At 41.8% G+C, this 20,612-nt stretch overlaps 5 protein-coding genes across 5 annotated transcripts; 1 reads left to right on the top strand and 4 right to left on the bottom strand.

Moving 5' to 3' along the window:
* The first annotated feature begins 632 nt into the window (after nt 1-632).
* LOC131441055 (trace amine-associated receptor 1-like) lies at nt 633-4,677 on the top strand. Its single transcript, XM_058612312.1, has 2 exons — nt 633-756; nt 3,790-4,677. The coding sequence occupies exon 2, from the start codon at nt 3,863-3,865 to the stop codon at nt 4,601-4,603; it is 741 nt and encodes a 246-aa protein (XP_058468295.1). The 5' UTR covers nt 633-756; nt 3,790-3,862; the 3' UTR covers nt 4,604-4,677.
* A 2,385-nt stretch (nt 4,678-7,062) lies between these two features.
* Nucleotides 7,063-8,345, bottom strand: LOC131455402 (trace amine-associated receptor 1-like). The gene is made up of 2 exons (XM_058623009.1): nt 8,064-8,345; nt 7,063-7,876 (listed from the first exon to the last, which is right to left on the bottom strand). Exons 1-2 carry the CDS (start codon nt 8,231-8,233, stop codon nt 7,063-7,065), a joined length of 984 nt encoding a protein of 327 aa, XP_058478992.1. The 5' UTR covers nt 8,234-8,345.
* An 829-nt stretch (nt 8,346-9,174) lies between these two features.
* LOC131475089 (trace amine-associated receptor 13c-like) lies at nt 9,175-10,364 on the bottom strand. Its single transcript, XM_058652945.1, has 2 exons — nt 10,195-10,364; nt 9,175-9,994 (listed from the first exon to the last, which is right to left on the bottom strand). Exons 1-2 carry the CDS (start codon nt 10,362-10,364, stop codon nt 9,175-9,177), a joined length of 990 nt encoding a protein of 329 aa, XP_058508928.1.
* A 3,408-nt stretch (nt 10,365-13,772) lies between these two features.
* LOC131475081 (trace amine-associated receptor 13c-like) lies at nt 13,773-14,963 on the bottom strand. Its single transcript, XM_058652930.1, has 2 exons — nt 14,794-14,963; nt 13,773-14,592 (listed from the first exon to the last, which is right to left on the bottom strand). The coding sequence occupies exons 1-2, from the start codon at nt 14,961-14,963 to the stop codon at nt 13,773-13,775; spliced, it is 990 nt and encodes a 329-aa protein (XP_058508913.1).
* Nucleotides 14,964-18,017: 3,054 nt separating this feature from the next.
* Nucleotides 18,018-19,204, bottom strand: LOC131475077 (trace amine-associated receptor 13c-like). The gene is made up of 3 exons (XM_058652917.1): nt 19,035-19,204; nt 18,579-18,837; nt 18,018-18,353 (listed from the first exon to the last, which is right to left on the bottom strand). Exons 1-3 carry the CDS (start codon nt 19,202-19,204, stop codon nt 18,018-18,020), a joined length of 765 nt encoding a protein of 254 aa, XP_058508900.1.
* Nucleotides 19,205-20,612: the final 1,408 nt, after the last annotated feature.

The raw sequence follows: 20,612 nt of genomic DNA, 5'->3' as shown, positions 1-20,612 counted from the left end.
CGTGACACAGTTCAATTCGGCTTTCGATCAGATTGAGGCACTCTGGAGAGAAAATATACTGCCGTGGAGTCAGAAAGAGGCCTCAAGAAAACAACTCGATCGAAAGCTTAACAGACTCAGAGAGGTTGTGTATGCTTGGAAAGGCTATTGGCCATACGGAAAAGAGAAATGGACACTCCTTTTGGCGTTAGAAGATGAAAAGGAGGCACTGATGGATAAGTGGGCATGCCGCGGTGATATGAACGCAACGACCTCGCCAGCATACGAACGCAATGACGAAGACAGCAGTGAGAGAAGCGAAGAGGGTGACCAAGGAAGCAAGCACACTAGTACCACCCCACTTGTTCCTATTCACACCCACTCGGCAATCAGACAGGGTACCATGGAGACCGGATGTGGCACCAGCCCCCCTCACCAGCCCCCTCAACGGTCTCAGTCTCAACAACAACCTAATCACGGACTTACTGTCAGTTTCGCTCAGCCTCCAACCCTCACTAGTACACCACGACCACCGAGGTTTCACACAGCGCCTGCTAACACCAGCATGGCACAAGAGAGCACAGTGCAAGCCAGTAACTTTGGTATGAACAGTTCCTTTGCCCGACCCACAGTAACATTCAAACCAATAAACCTACCCAAGTTCTCTGGAGAGAAGGAACTATTGGTGCTGGAAAGCTGAATGGGGGAGAGTCCAGGCCCAGGCGAACCCCACAGGATCACAGGAGGTTAAGAAGCTTCAGCTGTTGGAAAGCATAAGTGAGTCTGTAATAGATGATCTCCAGTTATTGTACTGCCAGGATGTAAGCGATGTCTTCAAAGAACTAGAGAGCTGCTACGGTGACATAGCAGCCGCAGTAGACAAAATCATATTGGGATTATGTTTGAGACCAATTGGGACAGATCCTCAGCCTAGTGATATGTTACAGTTGATCTTGGTATTAGAGAGAGCAGCAAGGGACCTAAGAAACCTGGGGTGGGAGGAAGCTATGAATAACCCTGTAGTGATGCAGGCTTTAGAGAGCAGTCTCCCTGACAACATGCAAGATCAGTGGCTCATTCAGGAATGCGACTCAGAGGAACGTACTGATCCTGGGACTCGTATCAGGAGGCTCCTACTGTTCTTGCAAAGCCAAAATAAGATGCTTAGAAGAAAGGCACTTTTGCCCAGCAAACTAAAGGCCACTCACGCATCTGAAAGGCCCAATTACCGTGAGAAGTCAGCTGATTGCAAGAGAGAGAGGAAGGTGTTCACTAGAGCAACTGCAACTAAAGTCATAACCTGTACCGGAGATAACAAGCAGAAACTTTGCACCGTGTGCGGTGAGGGAGAGCATGAACTGTTCTGCTGTGCAACGTTTAGGAAAGCCTCCCCGTCAGAAAGAAAGGTCCCTAAGCCGACGGTCCCTGCACTGCAAGGTTCCTCTGTAAAAATGTGAGGTGTAAGGACGGTCCGGCAGATCATCACTATCTTCTCTGCCCGAAGGCTACTGCGAAGACGGGGAGACCTCCAATTCCACAGCGGAACAGGAGGCTGTGCTCGCCGAAATAGGATTATCGCCTGACCAGCTAGAAAGAGTGCGCAAAGTCTACACACATATGGTGACAATGACAGTGTATTCCGACAGGAACCTACTAAAGCTGCATAAAGTCAAGCCAAAACGCCCTATCCTCATGATGCTTATGTTCGTCATGACAAAAAGGGGAGACAGCATTGGAGCTATGCTCAACCTTGCCTCAGACGCGAATTACATAACACACCAAGTTGCAGAGAAACTCGGATTAACTGGTGAACCTGTCCTAATTGCCTTGCATGGAGTAAAGTAAACATTCAGAGAGATAATACAAACGAAAAGGTATCTTTGAGCCTTTGCCAATTGAACTGCTATGGGTTGGACACCATCGCGAGAGTGGGTCATGTAGTGACATCAGAGCACTTGGAGAAGTTCTTCTCGGGAGTTGAACCGGGGGAGCTGACTCGCCCAGAAAGCATCGATCTACTAACCGGCACTGGAGAAGGCCCCCTAGCCCCAAATAAATTGAAAGAGATCGGTAATTTGGTGTTGTGGGAAGGTCCCCTGGGCAAAACTGTGAGTGGTAGGCACCCTGGCCTTGTTGAAAAAGTAAGGGTGACCGCACAGTACTTAAGGACGGCTATGTGCAACAAAGAGATCCTCGAATGGCTGAGATGGGACAGCATCGGCGTTGCCTGCAACCCTGCCTGTGGAGGGTGCCGTTGTGGGAAGTGCCCACCAGGAGGGAAGGAGATGATGTCACGGTGTCACCTGCTTAGGGACTGTTTTTTGTTTATTTTTCCTGTGTTGATCTGCCCTCACTAACTCTCTTGTCATTGCAGATCTTGTCACTCACGTTGGCCCTGCAATCACCTCATTCCACTCACCTGAGTCTCCCCGCCCACTTCCACACCTGGCCCTCATTATCCTCATCAGCCTCCCTTACAAATACAGCCCATTCTCATTCACCCTCTGTCAGATCGTCGTTCCACATGTCCTGCTCTCGTCCTGCCAGTTTTGCTCTGCCTAAGACTCTTAGGCAGAGCCAGAGGTTTTGCTGGACCTCCTTCCCTCAGTTAGTTTACACCTTTGTTTGCTGCTTAGGTTTTTTTATTGAAATTAAAAACTTTTTTTGGACACTCTGAATCGTGCTCTTGGGTCCAGTGTTTTCTCAGACCTTACAGATGACCCTAGCTGACGAAAAGGAGCTTGAAGTGATAAGGGCAGGCCTAACCTTTAAAGAGAGTGACACCCACAGTAACTTCTTGTGAATCATTGTGGGACACGAGAAGATGAGTGACAACTGATTCATGTGATCTTGTTAAGATGTGAAGAATACTGCACAGTCAAGTAAATCCATCATTTACATAGACCACACTTAAGATACGTCCCTGAAACCATCATAATGTTAGTAAAACTCAATTAATCAAATATGAATTTTCTTGGCAGTGTATGTTTATACACATACCCTGTAAAGTATTTTAAACTCAGTACAGAGTTCTCTATCACAGATCAAAGTTCTCCATCCAACTGCTTTCTTGTCTCTGCAAACATACTACTTACCATGGTTGCCATTGTAATCTGCATACAGATCAAAGGAAGGTCAGGGTGCGAGTGTCTGGGTGGATGTCTGCTGCATGGATAGTGGGAACACAAAATGTGTTTTTGAAGTATATCTCCTGCAAAATTCATTGGATTGCCCTAAAACTCGGTCTAGTTTCACAGATGCTCACGTGTTCACCAAGTTTGGTGAGTTTTTGTGCCTGACAAGGCCCTCAGAGGTGCTCTGTTTTTTTGGGGGGGGATAGTCTTTTCTCATGAAATGACATTTGCATATGTGAGACAACTGTATATAAATCAGTTGTGTGATGAAGACCTTAGGTCACAAAGTGGTAAGAAGAACAGCAGAAACTCCTCCCTCTCTGAACATGGAGACTCTGGAGGAAGTTGAACTCTGTTTTCCCCACATCAACACCTCCTGCAGGAGTACGAGTCGTCCTGATATGGAGACCACACTCATTTACTGTGTTTTGTCCTGCATCATTGTGCTCACTGTGATTCTTAACCTGCTGGTCATCATCTCTATCTCCCATTTCAGGTAGAGTCACAATCTCCACGTGGCATAGAAAAAAACGCTTAATGTCAAATTAAGCTCTCCACTGCAAATGCTGTAAATGCATTTATCTGCTCTTCTCGTTCTCCTAGTATTATAACTGCTTGTAACATGTATCATACATGTATCATGAATGGTTTCAGTGTTGATTTTGTCTGATTTCAGGCAGCTCCACACCACCACCAACCTCCTCCTTCTCTCTCTGTCTGTCGCTGACTTCCTTGTGGGTCTGCTGGAGATGCCGTGTCATCTCCACAACCAAGGCTGCTGGCTCCTGGGTGACCCGATGTGTGCCGTGTATGTCTTTTTAGGTTACCTCATTGTCAGTGTTTCAGTGGGAAGCATGGTGCTCATATCAATTGACCGCTATATAGCAATTTGTAGCCCCATGTTTTACACCACCAGAGTCACTCTGAGCAGAGTTAAACTCAGTGTTTGTCTGTGTTGGATATTTTCTTTTGTCCACAGCATTTGGGTATTAAGGGATTTCGTAATACAACCTCAAATATATTACCCCTGCTATGGAAACTGTGTAGGTTCTGTGGATGTTGCAGAGGGAGCAATTGATCTTATTGCCACCTTTTTAGGCCCCATTTTAATCATATCAGTTCTGTATTTGAGAGTGTTTGCGGTGGTTGTGTCTCAGGCTCGGGCCATGCGCTCTCACGTTACAGTCGTGTCAACGGAGCGTTCCCAGACTGTAAAAGCTAAGAAATCTGAGATTAAAGCAGCCAGGACTCTGGGTATTGTAATGATTGTGTTCCTAATCTGTTCATGTCCATATTATTGTTTTGCTGTTACAGCTGAAAGTAAATATGACGCATCAACTGCAGTCTTTGAACTGTGGTTCTTGTACTTAAACTCGACCTTTAACCCTGTGATTTATGTCTTTTTCTACCCGTGGTTCAGAAAATCCATCAAACACATTTTTACTCTTCAGATTCTGCAGCCTGGCTCCCGTGGAGTGAGTGTGATGTAGAAAGAGACTGTGATGGAGCAAATTACACTGAAGCTGTTGTGAAAGTATTAAATATCAAATGTTGGAAAGCCTGATTATGTTTGTATTTCTGTTCATTAGATATTAACCTGTACAAAAATGTTTATCAATCATGTACAGCGCTTAACACATATATTAAACCACCACCCAAAGCCACAGCTGCCCTAAATTAACAGCATTGATAATCATCAAAATCCTTTTTTATGTTTCTGTTATGGTTAATACACCAGTATAAGTTCTTCAACCATACATATAAGTTAAATACTAAAATATAAATATTATTTGAATCTATGAATTTTCTAATTCACGGTTTTTCAAAACAAAACAGAAAAAGTAGTAAAGCACGTTATTATTTATTGATTAAGATGTCACATTATAGTTATTTACTTGCATTCCATAATAGAAAAAATACAAAAAAGGTTTAGTGGTTGAATGTTATGATTAATAAATTACTGACTAAAATTTGAGTACAAGAAGGTGAATTCAGTTTGTTATTTGCAGAATAAATAACTTCCTTTAGTTCTTGAAAGATGTAAGACTAAGTTACAGATTTAATGAAAAGAATATTTTCTACCTAAAGTCACCAGTAGATCAGAATATTATTTGACAGCAAAACATATATAAAATGAACAGAGTATAGATGCAAACAATCACAATAATAATAATGATGATTATTATTATATTTTTACTTAATCTAATCATAATACTAATCATACAACTATTGTAATGTATTAGTTTAGTGTGAAAATGCTTTATAGTGGATGTGTATGAACATATATAGAAGCCGAGAACGGCCATGGATTTGACTTCTTTTAATGCACTGTTAACCCGTGATAAATACTTATTATCTTGTTATCTTGTTAAGATTGTTTTCTTGTGATAACAAATTATTTATTTTTTGACATAACAGACTTTGGTTTTCATATTTGATTCATTGAGTTTTAAATGGATTATACCAGTGTGGCGGAAATTCAGTTTGCGCATGCACTATCCCACTGGTATACCCACTGGTATACTTCTGCGCTCCATGCGCAAAGGGACAAATGGCCTTTAGGGTGCGCTTAGACACCCTGCAGGGAAAACTAATTTTGACCCCTTGGATCTGTGATGTTGTTCTTTCGGTCATATCCCATAGTTTGTGACCAAAGGTGAGGGTTGGAACACAGATTGACCCGTAAATCGAAAGCTTGCCTTCTTCCGACTCAGCTCCCTCTTCACCAATACAGACACTGCCCCGATCTGCCTGTCTCGCTCCACTCGTGAACAAGACCCCAAGATACTTAAACTCCTCCAATTGGCGAAGTGACTCCCCGCCGACCTAAAGTGGCTAATCCACTATGGCCTCAGATTTAGAGGTGCTGATCCTCATCCCAAACGCTTCACACTAAATCAGTGGTATTCAATTGAATTCCAGAGGTCCAGATAGAGAAAATGTCATAATGCCTAAACATCATGTCTAACAAACGAATGAGAAAAGTTGATAAGTCCAATATTCTCTATATTTAAATATGTGCATAGGTGTCTGAGTGGAGCAAACAACTGACTTTCACATCAGATTAAGTTTAACCTGTAAAACATCACTCACACCCGTTCCTTGCTTTTGTGATCCACACAATTTCAAAGAGAACATAGAGACTGTTATTGTCACTGTGTTGTCATAGAAATTTTACTATGAGACAAATCCTTGTGAGATTCACGTGATCTTGCTTGGATGTGAAAAATACTGCACAGTCAAGTAAATCCATCATTTACACATACCACACTTAAGATATCATCTCCCTGGAACCATTATAATGTTAGTAAAACTCAATGAATCAAGTATGAATGCACAAATAAGTGTTTTCTTGGCAGTGTACAGTATGTTCATTCACATCCCCTGTAAAGTATTTTCATACTAAACTAATACATTACGATGGTTGTATGATTAGGATTAGGAAGAGGTAATAATGTATTTATTATCAACATTATCATTATCATTATTATGTTTGTTTGCTTCTGTACCTTTTGTTTTCTTTATTTTTTGTCATTTTTTGTTGCAAATCATTATAATGTGACATCTTAATCAAGAAATAATAATGTGCTTTACCACTTTTTCTGTTTTGTTTTGTAAAACAGTAAATTAGAAAATTCATGGATTACGATAATAATTATACATTTGCATTAAAAATATCTTTACGGTTCAAGAGCTTATACATACTGGTGTATTAACCATAACATAAACATAAAGGATTTTGATGATTATCATTGCTGTTAATTTAGGGCAGCTGTGGCTTTGGGTGGTGGTCTAATACATTTGTTAAGCTCTGTACATGATTGAAAAACATTTTTGTACAAGTTATTATCTAATGAACAGAAATACAAACACAATCAGGCTTTCCAACATTTGATATTTAATATTTTTACAACAGCTTCAGTGTAATTTGCTCCATCACAGTCTCTTTCTACATCACACTCACTCCACGGGAGCCAGGCTGCAGAATCTGAAGAGTAAAAATGTGTTTGATGGATTTTCTGAACCACGGATAGAAAAAGACATAAATCACAGGGTTAAAGGTCGAGTTTAAGTACAAGAACCACAGTTCAACGACTGCGGTTGATGCGTCATATTTACTCTCAGCTGTAACAGCAAAACAATAATATGGACATGAACAGATTAGGAACACAATCATTACAATACCCAGAGTCCTGGCTGCTTTAATCTCAGATTTCTTAGCTTTTACAGTCTGGGAACGCTCCGTTGACACGACTGTAACGTGAGAGCGCATGGCCCGAGCCTGAGACACAACTACCGCAAACACTCTCAGATACAGAATTGCAATGATTAAAATGGGACCTAAAAAGGTGGCAACAAGATCAACTGCTCCCTCTGCAACATCCACAGCAACTACACAGTTTCCATAGCAGGGGTAATATATTTGAGGTTGTATTACGAAATCCCTTAATATCCAAATGCTGTGGACAAAAGAAAAGATCCAACACAGACAAATACAGAGTTTAACTCTGCTCAGAGTGACTCTGGTGGTGTAAAACATGGGGCTACAAATTGCTATATAGCGGTCGATTGATATGAGCACCATGCTTCCCACTGAAACACTGATAACGAGGAAAGATAGAAAGCAATACACGGCACACATCGGATCACCCAGGAGCCAGCAGCCTTGGTTGTGGAGATGACCCGGCATCTCCAGGAGACCCACGAGGAAGTCAGCGACAGCCAGAGAGAGAAGGAGGAGGTTGGTGGTGGTGTGGAGCTGCCTGAAATCAGACGAAATCAACACTGAAACCATTCATGATACATGTAGGATAAATGTTACAAGCAGTTATAATACTAGGAGAACGAGAAAAGCAGATAAGTGGATTTACACCAGCATATAAAATGATTATTTAAAGATATTTTCATTCCATTTTTTTTTTTTATGCCAGGTGGAGAAAATATGACTACCTGAAGTGAGAGATAGAGATGATGACCAGCAGGTTAAGAATCACAGTGAGCACAATGATGCAGGACAACCCACAGTAAATGAGTGTGGTCTCCATGTGAGGACGCCTCGTACTCCTGCAGGAGGTGTTGATGTGGGGGAAACAGATTTCAACTTCCTCCAGAGTCTCCATGTTTAAAGAGAGAGAGAGCGGAGACGCTGCTGTGCTCTAACAAAATACACTTAATTTATCTTCGTCATTCCCACGTATGCAAATCCCATCTCATTATGAGGACAGAGCAAAAGAAAAAAAAAAAGAGTCCCCTGATACTCCTGAATGTAACGGATGATATTTAGATTAGTTAATGTACACTTAACACAAAAATACTGCATAATCATTTAAATCCATAATTGTGTGTTATTGTTCAGATGCAAGGGCAGGTCACACTAAATACTCCTTTAATATTATTTTCTTCCGAAAATTGTGTTATTTTTAAAGTACATACATGTTTCCTGTATTTTCTGGATGTGTTGAGACATAATTATACTGTATGGTCATTAAAGCATTGCTAAAACAACAACAAATGATGGCCTAAGGCTTTTGCAAAGTACTGTATATGAGCAAACTGGGCTAAAATTCAAAAAGCAATGCACAGAAATGTGTTCAGATTCCTTAATATATATCCATACACACATACAAATACTGTAATATAACTGTGTAATATGTTAGAATCGGGGACCGACAACAATACAACAGTTTTAGTTTTTTTTATTGTATGCTACTCCTGCTACTCCTGTGCATTCAATTATTCTTGCAGGTTTTAGGCTGCTATATATGTCCATATACATCCCCTATAGAAATCATTTTAATTTGTTATTATATATAGTATTGCCCATCAGTCATGTACTCATGTGTAATTACTATACTCCACTGAACTACTGGTGACATCAGTGACAATGGCTTTGATTTTAGGAAGAAAATAACTAATGTCTTGTGGCCATTTTGTAAAATTCACAAGATTGAAACGCATATTTATGTATCTTTGCATCCAGTAAACAGAAATGCTTGACACAATCAATAGAAGGCGTTCACACATTTGAATTTAATATTTTCTTCAGAGTCTTTCTCTCCTTCTACATCACACTCACTTCACGGGAGCCAGGCTGCAGAATCTGAAGAGTAAAAATGTGTTTAATGGTTTTTCTGAACCATGGGTAGAAAAAGACATAAATCACAGGGTTAAAGGTCGAGTTTGAGTACATCAACCAAAGCTCAATGCCTGAAGATGACGCCCCTACCTGGTTAGTCTCAGCTGCAACAGTAAAACAATAATATGGACATGAGCAGAGAAGAAAAACTATCATTACAATACCGAGAGTCCTGGCTGCTTTAATCTCAGATTTCATTGCTTTTACAGTCTGGGAACGCTCCACTGTGACGACTGCGACGTGAGAGCGCATGGCCCGAGCCTGAGACACAGCCACCACAAACACTCTCGAATACAGAACTGCTATGATTAAAATGGGGCCTAAAAACGTGGCAATAATATCAACAAGTGCTTCAGCGAAACCGACCACAACTACACAATTTCCATAGCAGGTGTTATACATGTCAGGCTGTTTTAAGACATCCCTCAATATCCAACTGCCATGCACACCGGAAAATATCCAACACAGACAAACACAGAGTTTAACTCTGGTCAGAGTGACTCTGGTGGTGTAAAACATGGGGTCACAAATTGCGATATAGCGGTCGACTGATATGAGCACCATGCATCCCACTGAAACGCTGACAACGAGGAAAGCAAAAAAGTAATGCACGACACACATGATGTCACCCAAGAACCAGCAGCCTTCATTGTTTAGGAGAAGAAGTGGCATCGTCAGGAGACCCACAAGGAAGTCAGCGACAGCCAGAGAGAGAAGGAGGAGGTTGGTGGTGGTGTGGAGCTGCCTGAAATCAGAGAAAATCAACACTGACAACACTGATGTTCTATGTACAACCAACAATATATAATACTAGGAGAACTACAAGAGCAGAAAAGTGCATTTATAGCTATAGTAGCAAATCTTTAAGGATTTTTCAAACATGGTTGCATGAGAGACCTAAATTTAATCGTATGCTGGAACCATGTGGAGAAATTGTGACTCTACTTGAAGTGTGAGATGGAGATGATGACCAGCAGGTTTAGGATCACGGTGAGTATTGTGATGCAGGACAGCACAGTGTAAGTGAGCATGGTCTCCACGTAAGGACCTGTCGTCTTCCTGCAGGAGGTGTTGATGTGGGGAAAGCAGAGTTCAGCTTCCTCCAGAGCCTCCATGTTCAGAGAGAGAGAGAGGAGATGCTGCCGAGAGCTCTGACAGCTTTCTGATCCAACATCTTCATCATACAGTTAATTTATCTCTTTCCTTCCTCATCTTACATATGCAAATTCCACCTCATCATAAGGCCAGAATAAAAAAAAAGGTCCCCTGCTACCCCTGAATGTGCAACCTCAATTCTAAAACAGATGAGATGCAGTGACGTGCAGAGACATTTGGAAGGGCACAGGCAAAAATGAAAAGGGCACCTAGAGCGCGGTGGGGCAAGCATTACTAGTACCGCAGGCATGTCCAAAATGCAAACTGGGGCCAAAGGCAGCCCGACACTGAGGACTGAATTGAAATTGAACATATTATGGATTAATTAAGCAAGTTGCGTGTTGTAGCAATGCTTATCACCTTTTAAAGTGCTGTTTCTTTGAATATATGCAAGAAAGCCTTGGTATGTTATTGAGGTATACAGGGACATTCATCTAAGGACACCCTTTGGGACACTGTCATATTTGGAATTTCAACTATGGAATTTGGTGCAAATACTGTCTAATGACACATGTAAAGGTAGCTTGGGAGATCATTTTCTGGTGCATTTTTACTGTATTGCTTAAAATCCTCTTCACACCCTGATTGTAACCAATTAATTAATGTATTTTTACAAAAAAGAAAAATGTCAGTCAGCTGTGGAACGGACAGGCCTATAAAAACACAATCCAATCATAATGAATGTCCCACACAAATGAATTGGATCAGGATGCATCAATCAAACTGTTCGAGGGTCACCAAGTCAAGGCTCAGATAAATATCCTTGGCGACTACTTCTTCTGTTGTCGAAACGTTTTGTCTGCTTCATTAGTGGGGATTAATACTCCACCTACCGGTGGGGTGGACATTCAGTTAGTGCATGTGTTTTCCACAGGCCCAACGCCCTCTTTGCACATCCTTTACCACTTTATTCTCCACATGAGGGTCATGGGGGAGCTGTGCCAATCTCAGCTGACTTAGGGTGAACCCTGGACGGACTGCCAGTCCATCACAGGGACACATACTGTCAAACAACAATTCACTCTCTGAATGGCCCAAACAAATGAATTGGATCGGGATGCATAAATCCATCTGCAAACATTAACCTTTAGTAATAATGTGTCAAAACGTCATACAACCACACCTCAAAAAACCTGAAGTTTCCCTTTTATTAAGTTTATTAAACTTTAATCAGCAGTGAATTATTATTTCGTAAATTCAAATCGAATATTTAAAAGACCTCCTCAATCCCACTGATACGCCTTCCAATGAGGAGGGAGGTTCTGGGGACTTGAAGGTGGGCACTCTTATCCCTGGGGCTGAGTTTACCCAGGTGGTTAAAAAGTTCCTCTTTGTGGACTTGGAGAAAGTGTTCATGTCCCTCGGAGTCCTGTGGGAAGTGCTCCGGGAGTATAGGGTACCGGAACCCTTAACAAGGACTAATTCGGTCCCTGTATGACCGGTGTCAGAGCTTGGTCTACACTGCCGGCAGTAAGTCGGATCGGTTTCCAGTGGTGATTGGACTCCACCAGGGCTGCCCTTTGTCACCAGTTCTATTCAGAACCTTTACGGACAGAATTTCTAGATGCAGCCAGAGCGTTGAGGGAAGCTGGTTTGGTGGGCTTGGGATTGGGTCTCTGCTTTTTGCAGATGATGTAGTCCTGTTTGCTTCATCGGGCCATGATCTTCAACTCTCACTAGAGCGGTTCACAGCTGGGTGTTAAATGACTGGGATGACAATCAGCACTTCCAAATAAGAGACCATGATCCTAAACCGGAAAACGATGGAGTGCCCTCTTCGGGTTGGTGCGAGATCCTGCCCCAAGTAGAGGAGTTTAAATATCTCGGGGTCTTGTTCATGAGTGAGGGAAAAATGGAGCTACTCCTCCGTATTGAGAGGAGCCAGAAGAGGTGGCTCAGGCACTTGGTTAGGATGCCTCCTGGACGCCTCCCTGGTGAGGTGTTCCAGGCATGTCCCACTGAGACCCCGGGGAAGACCCAGGACTTGCTAGAGAGACTCCTTCTCTTGGTTGGGCAGCTCTTTCCCCAGAAAGAGCTGGACAAAGTGGCCAGGGAGAGGGAGTCTGGGCTTCTCTGCTCAAGCTGCTACCCCCGGGACCCGACCTCGGATAAGTGTTAAAAAATGGATGAATGGATGAATGGATGGATCTCTGGTATCACTGGTATCACTCAAAGTGAAAGTGTGCAGTTCGATTGATGCATCCTGACCCAATTAATTTGTCGGGCTATCAATATGATTGGAGGATGTTTTTACAGGCCTTTCTATTCCATAGCTGACTGGCATTTTTCATTTTGTGACAATGCGTACAGAAAAGGCTGTGTAACAACAAGAACATACATGCATATATAACAGACTGAAAACTTTGCCACTCCCTGTCACAAACAATATGGCTGCCAACCAGGACGTAAAGGACATTTTAGACAAAGGTTTACTTATCTATACCCTTTACAGTCTGTTATATATGAGTAATTGGTTCATGCATTTATTTTCTTGCTGTTACACAGCCTTTTCTGTATGTATTTGTGTTAAGGTGTACTAAAAAAAACTGCATAATCATTTAAATGATTTAAATTTCACCATGAAACAAACATGTTACTAAATAAACTGGTTTCCCGTCAACCATGAACTGTTACCGACAATTAAAGTCTCAGGGCTCCATGTCCATTTTTCTTGTATTTTTTGTACAAATTGGCCTTTGGATTTGAATAAAGACTGAAAGTTGGTCTCATGTATTAATGAGTCTTGAATAAACTTGATGTAACGGACCTTTTTCACAACAGATATCGAGAAACAGGGTTGTGTTATTGTTCAAATGTCAGGACAGGTCACAGTAAAAAGTAAAAAAGACATTTTATTTTAAAACTACATACATGTTTCCTGTATTTTCTGGATGTCTGAATGTGTTCAAACAATGTGTTTGAAACATAATTATACTGTATGGTCATTAAAACGTTGCTAAAACAACAACTAATTGTGGCCTATGGATTTTGCACAGTACAGTCTTCTTTGCTTGTGGCTCTCATGCAATTCATATTTTTTATTCTTGCAGTGTTTAGGCTGCTAATGTATGTCCATACACATGAATAAAGCATTTAATAATCATTTAATTCCTAATTATTTTTTGCTCATCACTCATGTACTTTGTGTAATTACTACACTCCACTAAACTACTGGTGACATCAGTGCCAGTGTCTTGATTTTAGGAAGAATTTACCTAACAATTTGTGGCCATTTTTTTTTCTTTAAAATTCACAGGATTGAAACACATCAAGATCTTTGCATAAAGTAAACAGACATGATTGACAAAATCAACAGAACACTTTCACACATTTGAATTTAATATTTTCTTCACAGTCTCTCTCTCCTTCTACATCATACTCACTTCACGGGAGCCAGGCTGCAGAATCTGAAGAGTAAAAATGTGTTTAATGGTTTTTCTGGCCCATGGGTAGAAAAAGACATAAATCACAGGGTTAAAGGTTGAGTTTAAGTAGATTAACCAAATCATAATGACCGAAGATGATGCCCCGACCAAGATAGTCTCAGCTGCAGCAGCAAAACAATAATATGGACATGAGCAGAGAAGAAAAACTACCAATACAATACCGAGGGTTCTGGCTGCTTTAATCTCAGATTTCATTGCTTTTACAGTCTGGGAACGCTCCACAATTACAACTGCGATGTGAGAGCGCATGGCTCGAGCCTGAGACACAGCCACCACAAACACTCTCAAATACAGAACTACTATGATTAAAATGGGGCCTAAAAACGTGGCAATAATATCAACAAGTCCTTCTGCGAAACCGACCACAACTACACAACTTCCATAGCAGGTGATATACATGTCAGGCTGTTTTAAGACATCCCTGAATATCCAACTGCTTTGCACACCGGAACATATCCAACACAGACAAACACAGAGTTTAACTCTGGTCAGAGTGACTCTGATGGTGTAAAACATGGGGTTACAAATTGCTATATAACGGTCAACTGATATGAGCACCATGGTTCCCACTGAAACGCTGCCAATGAGGCCAGCGAAGAAATAATACACGACACACATGATGTCGCCCAAGAACCAGCAGCCTTGGTTTTGGAGGAGAAGAAGTGGCATCTGCAGGAAACCCACGAGGAAGTCAGTGACAGCCAGAGAGAGGAGGAGGAGGTTGGTAGTGGTGTGGAGCTGCCTGAAATCAGAGAAAATCAATACTGACAACTGATATTCTATGTACAACCTACAATATAAAAAACTTGAAGAACTACAAGAGCAGAAAAGTGCATTTACAGCTGCAGTAGCAAATCTTTAAGGGTATGTCAAACATGGTTGCATGAGAAGAGACCTAAATTTAATCGTATGCTGGAACCATGTGGAGAAAATGTGACTCTACTTGAAGTGTGAGATAGAGATGATGACCAGCAGGTTTAGGATCACGGTGAGTATCGTGATGCAGGACAGCACAGTGTAAGTGAGCATGGTCTCCACGTAAGGACCCGTTGTCCTCCTGCAGGAGGTGTTGATGTGAGGAAAGCAGAGTTCAGCTTCCTCCGGAGCCTCCATGTTCAGAGAGAGAAAGAGAGAGGAGATGCTGCAGAGAGCGCTGACAGCTTTCTGATCCAACGTCTTCATCATACAGTTAATTTATCTCTTTCCTTCCTCACCTTACATATGCTAATTCCACCTCATCATAAGGCTACAGTAAAAAAAAACAGTCTCCTGATATGCCTGAATGTGCAACCTCAATTCTAAAACAGATGAGATGCAGTGGCATACAGTGACATTTGGAAGGGCAGGGGCAACAATGAAAAGGGCACCTAGTGCGTACCGTTGGGGCTGGCGTTACTTGTACGCTTAAGGCAAGCATGTCCAAAATGTTTACGCAAGTTCAAGTTGTGTTTTGTTGCAAGCCTTGGTATGCTATTGAGGTATACAGGGACATCATTTACATCCCTCATTTCATCTAAGGACACCCTGTGGAACACTGTAATATGGGGGATTTTTTCTATGGAATTTGGTGCAGGGGAGCGGGCCATTTGACACTGACAATCTTCAGGTTCTAGTCAGAAAATACTGTCCGGAGTACCTGGAGAGAATCTACGTGCACTTGGGGATAGCACGCAAACTCCACACAGAAAGGCTCTTGATCGAACTTGGATTTAAATCTGTAACCGTCTTGCTGTGAGGCAACAATGCTATCCATCATGCTTACATTGTCTTTCAAAAGTGACTCATATGTCAAATCTGCATTTATACTGGTTAACACTTGGGTGGGATAAGCTACTGACCTAAAAAACGTTAGGCCAAAATGGAAGCAACAGTTATTTTGAGATTTTAAATTCCAATTCCACACCCCAAAGGCTTAAAAGCTATGACAACTCGGCATGAGTCCACTTCCTTGAAGGGACACAGTTCAAAAGGGATTATGTGATCATGGGTCATACCCTTGTGTGTTTATGTCTTACACTACAGTCACGTTTTTAAGGACGAACAAGTTGCATTGGTGGGAATATCTGATCTATCCACTTAAGGCTTTGGTATAGTTCAAGCGCACACCCCTCATGCGCCCAAATGCGTGTCGCATATCGTTGACCCTGGTATGCTCGAATGTCAGGCTCCTGTAGTATCTCACTTCACCATCGGTCAGCGGTACAAGTCTGGACAAAGGGAATAGGATGCATTCTGACCAGCGAAGAAGAGAACGATGCTCCAGCTCCCACGGACATGTCTGGTTCGAGCGTCTCACAGTTGAAAAGCGCGTCGGGCAGGGGAGTCGGTGGTCAGTTGGTTCGAGGGTCACCAAGTCAAGGCTCAGATAAATATCCTTGGCGACTACTTCTTCTGTTGTCGAAACGTTTTGTCTGCTTCATTAGTGGGGATTAATACTCCACCTACCGGTGGGGTGGACATTCAGTTAGTGCATGTGTTTTCCACAGGCCCAACGCCCTCTTTGCGCATCCTTTACCACTTTTTCTCCACATGAGGGTCATGGGGGAGCTGTGCCAATCTCAGCTGACTTAGGGTGAACCCTGGACGGACTGCCAGTCCATCACAGGGACACATACTGTCAAACAACCATTCACTCTCTGAATGGCCCAAACAAATGAATTGGATCGGGATGCATAAATCCATCTGCAAACATTAACCTTTAGTGATAATGTGTCAAAACGTCATACAACCACACCTCAAAGAACCTGAAGTTTCCCTTTTATTAAGTTTATTAAACTTTAATCAGCAATGAATTATTTCGTAAATTCTTATTGAATATTTCAAAGACCTGCTCAATCCCACTGATACGCCTTCCAATGAGGAATCAGGGTCTGGGGACTTGAGGGTGGGCTCTTCTATCTCTGGGGCTGAGTTTACCCAGGTGGTTAAAAAGTTCCTCTTTGTGGACTTGGAGAAAGTGTTCATGTCCCTTGGAGTCCTTGTTAAGTGCTCCGGGAGTATAGGGTACCGGAACCCTGAACAAGGGCTAATTTGGTCCCTGTATGGCTGGTGTCAGAGCTTGGTCCACACAAATACATACAGAAAAGGCTGTGTAACAGCAAGAACATAACAGACTGAAAACTTTGCCACTCCCTGTCACAAACAACATGGCTGCCAACCAGGACGTAAAGGACATTTTAGACAAAGGTTTACTTATCTATACCCTTTACAGTCTGTTATATATGAGTTATTTGTTCATGCATTTATTTTGTTGCTGTTACACAGCCTTTTCTGTATGTGTTTGTGTTAAGGTGTACTAAAAAAAACTGCATAATCATTTAAATGATTTAAATTTCACCATGAAACAAACGTGTTACTAAAAAAACTGGTTTCCCGTCAACCATGAACTGTTACCGACAATTTAAGTCTCAGGGCTCCATGTCCATTTTTTTGCATTTTTTCTACAAATTGGCCTTTGGATTTGAATAAAGACTGAAAGTTGGTCTCATGTATTAATGAGTCTTGAATAAACTTGATGTAACGGACCTTTTTCACAACAGATATAGAGAAACAGGGTTGTGTTATTGTTCAAATGTCAGGACAGGTCACAGAAAAAAATTACATTTTATTTTAAAACTACATACATGTTTCCTGTATTTTCTGGATGTCTGAATGTGTTCAAATAATGTGTTTGAAACATAATTATACTGTATGGTCATAAAACCATCGCTAAAACAACAACTAATGGTGACCTAAGGCTTTTGCACAGTACTGTATTTGAGCAAAAAACATAAACACTGTAATATAACTGTGTAATGTTAGAATCAAGAGCAGTTAATATATGAGAGTTTTATTTTTATGAATTTAGGCTGCTAATGTATGTCCATACACATGAATAAAGCATTTAATAATCATTTTAATTCATAATTATTTTTGTTTTTGCTCATCACATCACTCATGCACTTTGTGTAATTACTACATTCCACTGAATTACTGGTGACATCAGTGCCAGGGGCTTTGATTTTAGGAAGAATTTACGTTTAACGTTTTGTGGCCTATTTTTTTCTTTAAAATTCACAGGATTAAAACACAAAGATCTTTCCACTAAGTAAACAGAGATGCTTGACACAATCAATAGAAGGCTTTCACACATTTGAATTTAATATTTTCTTCACAGTCTCTCTTCTTCTACATCACACTCACTTCACGGGAGCCAGGCTGCAGAATCTGAAGAGTAAAAATGTGTTTGATGGTTTTTCTGACCCACGGGTAGAAAAAGACATAAATCACAGGGTTAAAGGTTGAGTTTAAGTAGATTAACCAAATCATAATGACCGAAGATGATGCCCCAAGCGAGGTACTCTCAGCTGCTGCAGCAAAACAATAATATGGACATGAGCAGAGAAGAAAAACTATCAATACAATACCGAGAGTCCTGGCTGCTTTAATCTCAGATTTCATTGCTTTTACAGTCTGGGAACGCTCCACTTTGACGACTGCAACGTGAGAGCGCATGGCCCGAGCCTGAGACACAGCCACCACAAACACCCTCAAATACAGAACTGCTATGATTAAAATGGGGCCTAAAAACATGGCAATAATATCAACAATTCCTTCAGCAAAACCGACCACAACTACACAACTTCCATAGCAAGTGATATACATGTCAGGCTGTTTTAAGACATCCCTGAACATCCAACTGCCATGCACACCGCAACATATCCAACACAGAGAAATACAGAGTTTAACTCTGGTCAGAGTGACTCTGGTGGTGTAAAACATGGGGTTACAAATTGCTATATAGCGGTCGACTGATATGAGCACCATGCTTCCCACTGAGACGTTGACAAGGAGGGCAGCGAAGAAATAATGCACGACACACATGATGTCGCCCAAGAACCAGCAGCCTTGGTTTTGGAGGAGTAGAAGTGGCATCTGCAGGAGACCCACGAGGAAGTCAGTGACAGCCAGAGAGAGGAGGAGGAGGTTGGTGTTGGTGTGGAGCTGCCTGAAATCAGAGAAAATCAACACTGACAACACTGATGTTCTATGTACAACCAACAATATAAAAAAAACTAGAAGAACTACAAGAGTAGATACGTGCATTTATAGCTAAAGTAGGAAATCATTTAAGATCAACATGGTTGCATGATTGACCTAAATTTAATTGCATGCTGAAACTAAGTGAAGACATTGTGACTTTACTTGAAGTGTGAGATAGAGATGATGACCAGCAGGTTTAGGATCACGGTGAGTATCGTGATGCAGGACAGCACAGTGTAAGTGAGCATGGTCTCCACGTAAGGACCTGTCGTCTTCCTGCAGGAGGTGTTGATGTGGGGAAAGCAGAGTTCAGCTTCCTCCGGAGCCTCCATGTTCAGAGAGAGAGAGAGCGAGTGGAGATGCTGCCGAGAGCTCTGACAGCTTTCTGATCCAACATTTTCATTATACAGTTAATTTATCTCTTTCCTTCCTCATCTTACATATGCTAATTCCACCTCATCATGAGGCTAAAAAAAAAAAACAGTCCCCTGCTATGCCTGGATGTGCAACCTCAATTCTAAAACAGATGAGATGCAGTGGTGTGCACGGACATTTGTAACGGCAGGGGCAGGGGCAAAAATGAAAAGGGCACCTAGTGCGAACCGGTGGGGAAGGTGTTACTTGTACGCTTAAGGCAGGCATGTCCTTAGTTTGTCACCCTTTAAAGTGCTTTGTCTTTGGAGATGTGCAAGAAATCCTTGGAATGTTATTGTATTATTATTATTATTATACAGGGAAATCATTTACAGGCCTCATTTTATCTAAGGACACCCTTTGGGACACTGTCATGTAGGGTTTTATAGGTTTTTGTCTATGGAATTTGGTGCAGGAGAGCGGGACGTTTCAAAAATGAAAAATGTCAGTCAGCTGTGGAACAGACATGCCTGTAAAAACACCCTCCAATCATACTGAAAGGCCCGAACAAATGAATTGGATTGTGATGCATCAATCAAACTGCCATCTACCCCAACCCCTTATAGATGTACCCCTGTTCGTGCACTAATTGCGAATGCAACTCGACAAGCACTTGGGGATAGCACGCAGACTCCACACAGAAAGGCTCTCGTCGAACTTGGATTCAAATCTGTAACCGTCTTGCTGTGAGGCAACAATGCTATCCAACGTGCTTACGTTGTCTTTCAAAAGTGACTCATTTGTGAAATCTGCATTTACACTGGTTAACACTTGGGTGGGATAAGCTACTGACCTAAAAATTGTTTTGGCCAAAATGGAAGCAAAAGTTATTTTGAGATTTTAAATTCCAATTCCACGCTCCAAAGGCTTAAAAAGATATGATAGCTTGGTGTGAGTCCACTTCCTTGAAGGGACAACGGTCAAAAGGGATTATGTGATCACGGTTCATGCCCATGTGTGTTTATGTCATTAAATACAGTCATGTTTTTAAGGATGTATGAGTCGCATTGGTGGGAATATTTGATCTGTCCACTTAAGGCTTTGGTATACTTCTGCACACATGCCGTGTGTGCCGAAGTGCATATCAAAGACCCCGGTATACTCGTGCTTCAGGATCCTGTAGTACCTCACTTCACCATCAGGTGGCGGTACAAGTCTGGACGCAGGGAATATGATGCATTCCTACCAAAGAAGAAGAGAACGATCCTACAGGTCCCTCGGACATATCTGGTTCAAGTGTCTCACAGTTGAAAAGCCAGTCGGGCAGGGGAGTCGGGGTGTCAGCTGGTTCGAGGTTCGCCAAGATAAAAGATAACTATCCTTGGC

Source organism: Solea solea, chromosome 2 (assembly GCF_958295425.1).
Source record: "Solea solea chromosome 2, fSolSol10.1, whole genome shotgun sequence".
Lineage (NCBI taxonomy): Eukaryota > Metazoa > Chordata > Actinopteri > Pleuronectiformes > Soleidae > Solea > Solea solea.
The sequence above is the reverse complement of the archived record's forward strand: the minus strand, read 5'-3'. Positions and strand labels throughout refer to the sequence as shown.

Excerpts from the sequence above, each read along its gene's own strand:
- LOC131475077 (XM_058652917.1), bottom strand. The coding sequence starts at position 19,204 with ATGGAGGCTCCGGAGGAAGCTGAACTCTGCTTTCCCCACATCAACACC. Across the intron at positions 18,838-19,034 it reads ATCTCTATCTCACACTTCAA|GCAGCTCCACACCAACACCA; the intron begins GTAAAGTCACAA and ends CTCTGATTTCAG. Across the intron at positions 18,354-18,578 it reads CCAGAGTCACTCTGACCAGA|GCTCGGGCCATGCGCTCTCA; the intron begins GTTAAACTCTGT and ends GCTGTGTCTCAG.
- LOC131475081 (XM_058652930.1), bottom strand. The coding sequence starts at position 14,963 with ATGGAGGCTCCGGAGGAAGCTGAACTCTGCTTTCCTCACATCAACACC. Across the intron at positions 14,593-14,793 it reads ATCTCTATCTCACACTTCAA|GCAGCTCCACACCACTACCA; the intron begins GTAGAGTCACAT and ends CTCTGATTTCAG.
- LOC131455402 (XM_058623009.1), bottom strand. The coding sequence starts at position 8,233 with ATGGAGACTCTGGAGGAAGTTGAAATCTGTTTCCCCCACATCAACACC. Across the intron at positions 7,877-8,063 it reads ATCTCTATCTCTCACTTCAG|GCAGCTCCACACCACCACCA; the intron begins GTAGTCATATTT and ends GTCTGATTTCAG.
- LOC131475089 (XM_058652945.1), bottom strand. The coding sequence starts at position 10,364 with ATGGAGGCTCTGGAGGAAGCTGAACTCTGCTTTCCCCACATCAACACC. Across the intron at positions 9,995-10,194 it reads ATCTCCATCTCACACTTCAA|GCAGCTCCACACCACCACCA; the intron begins GTAGAGTCACAA and ends CTCTGATTTCAG.
- LOC131441055 (XM_058612312.1), top strand. The coding sequence starts at position 3,863 with ATGCCGTGTCATCTCCACAACCAAGGCTGCTGGCTCCTGGGTGACCCG.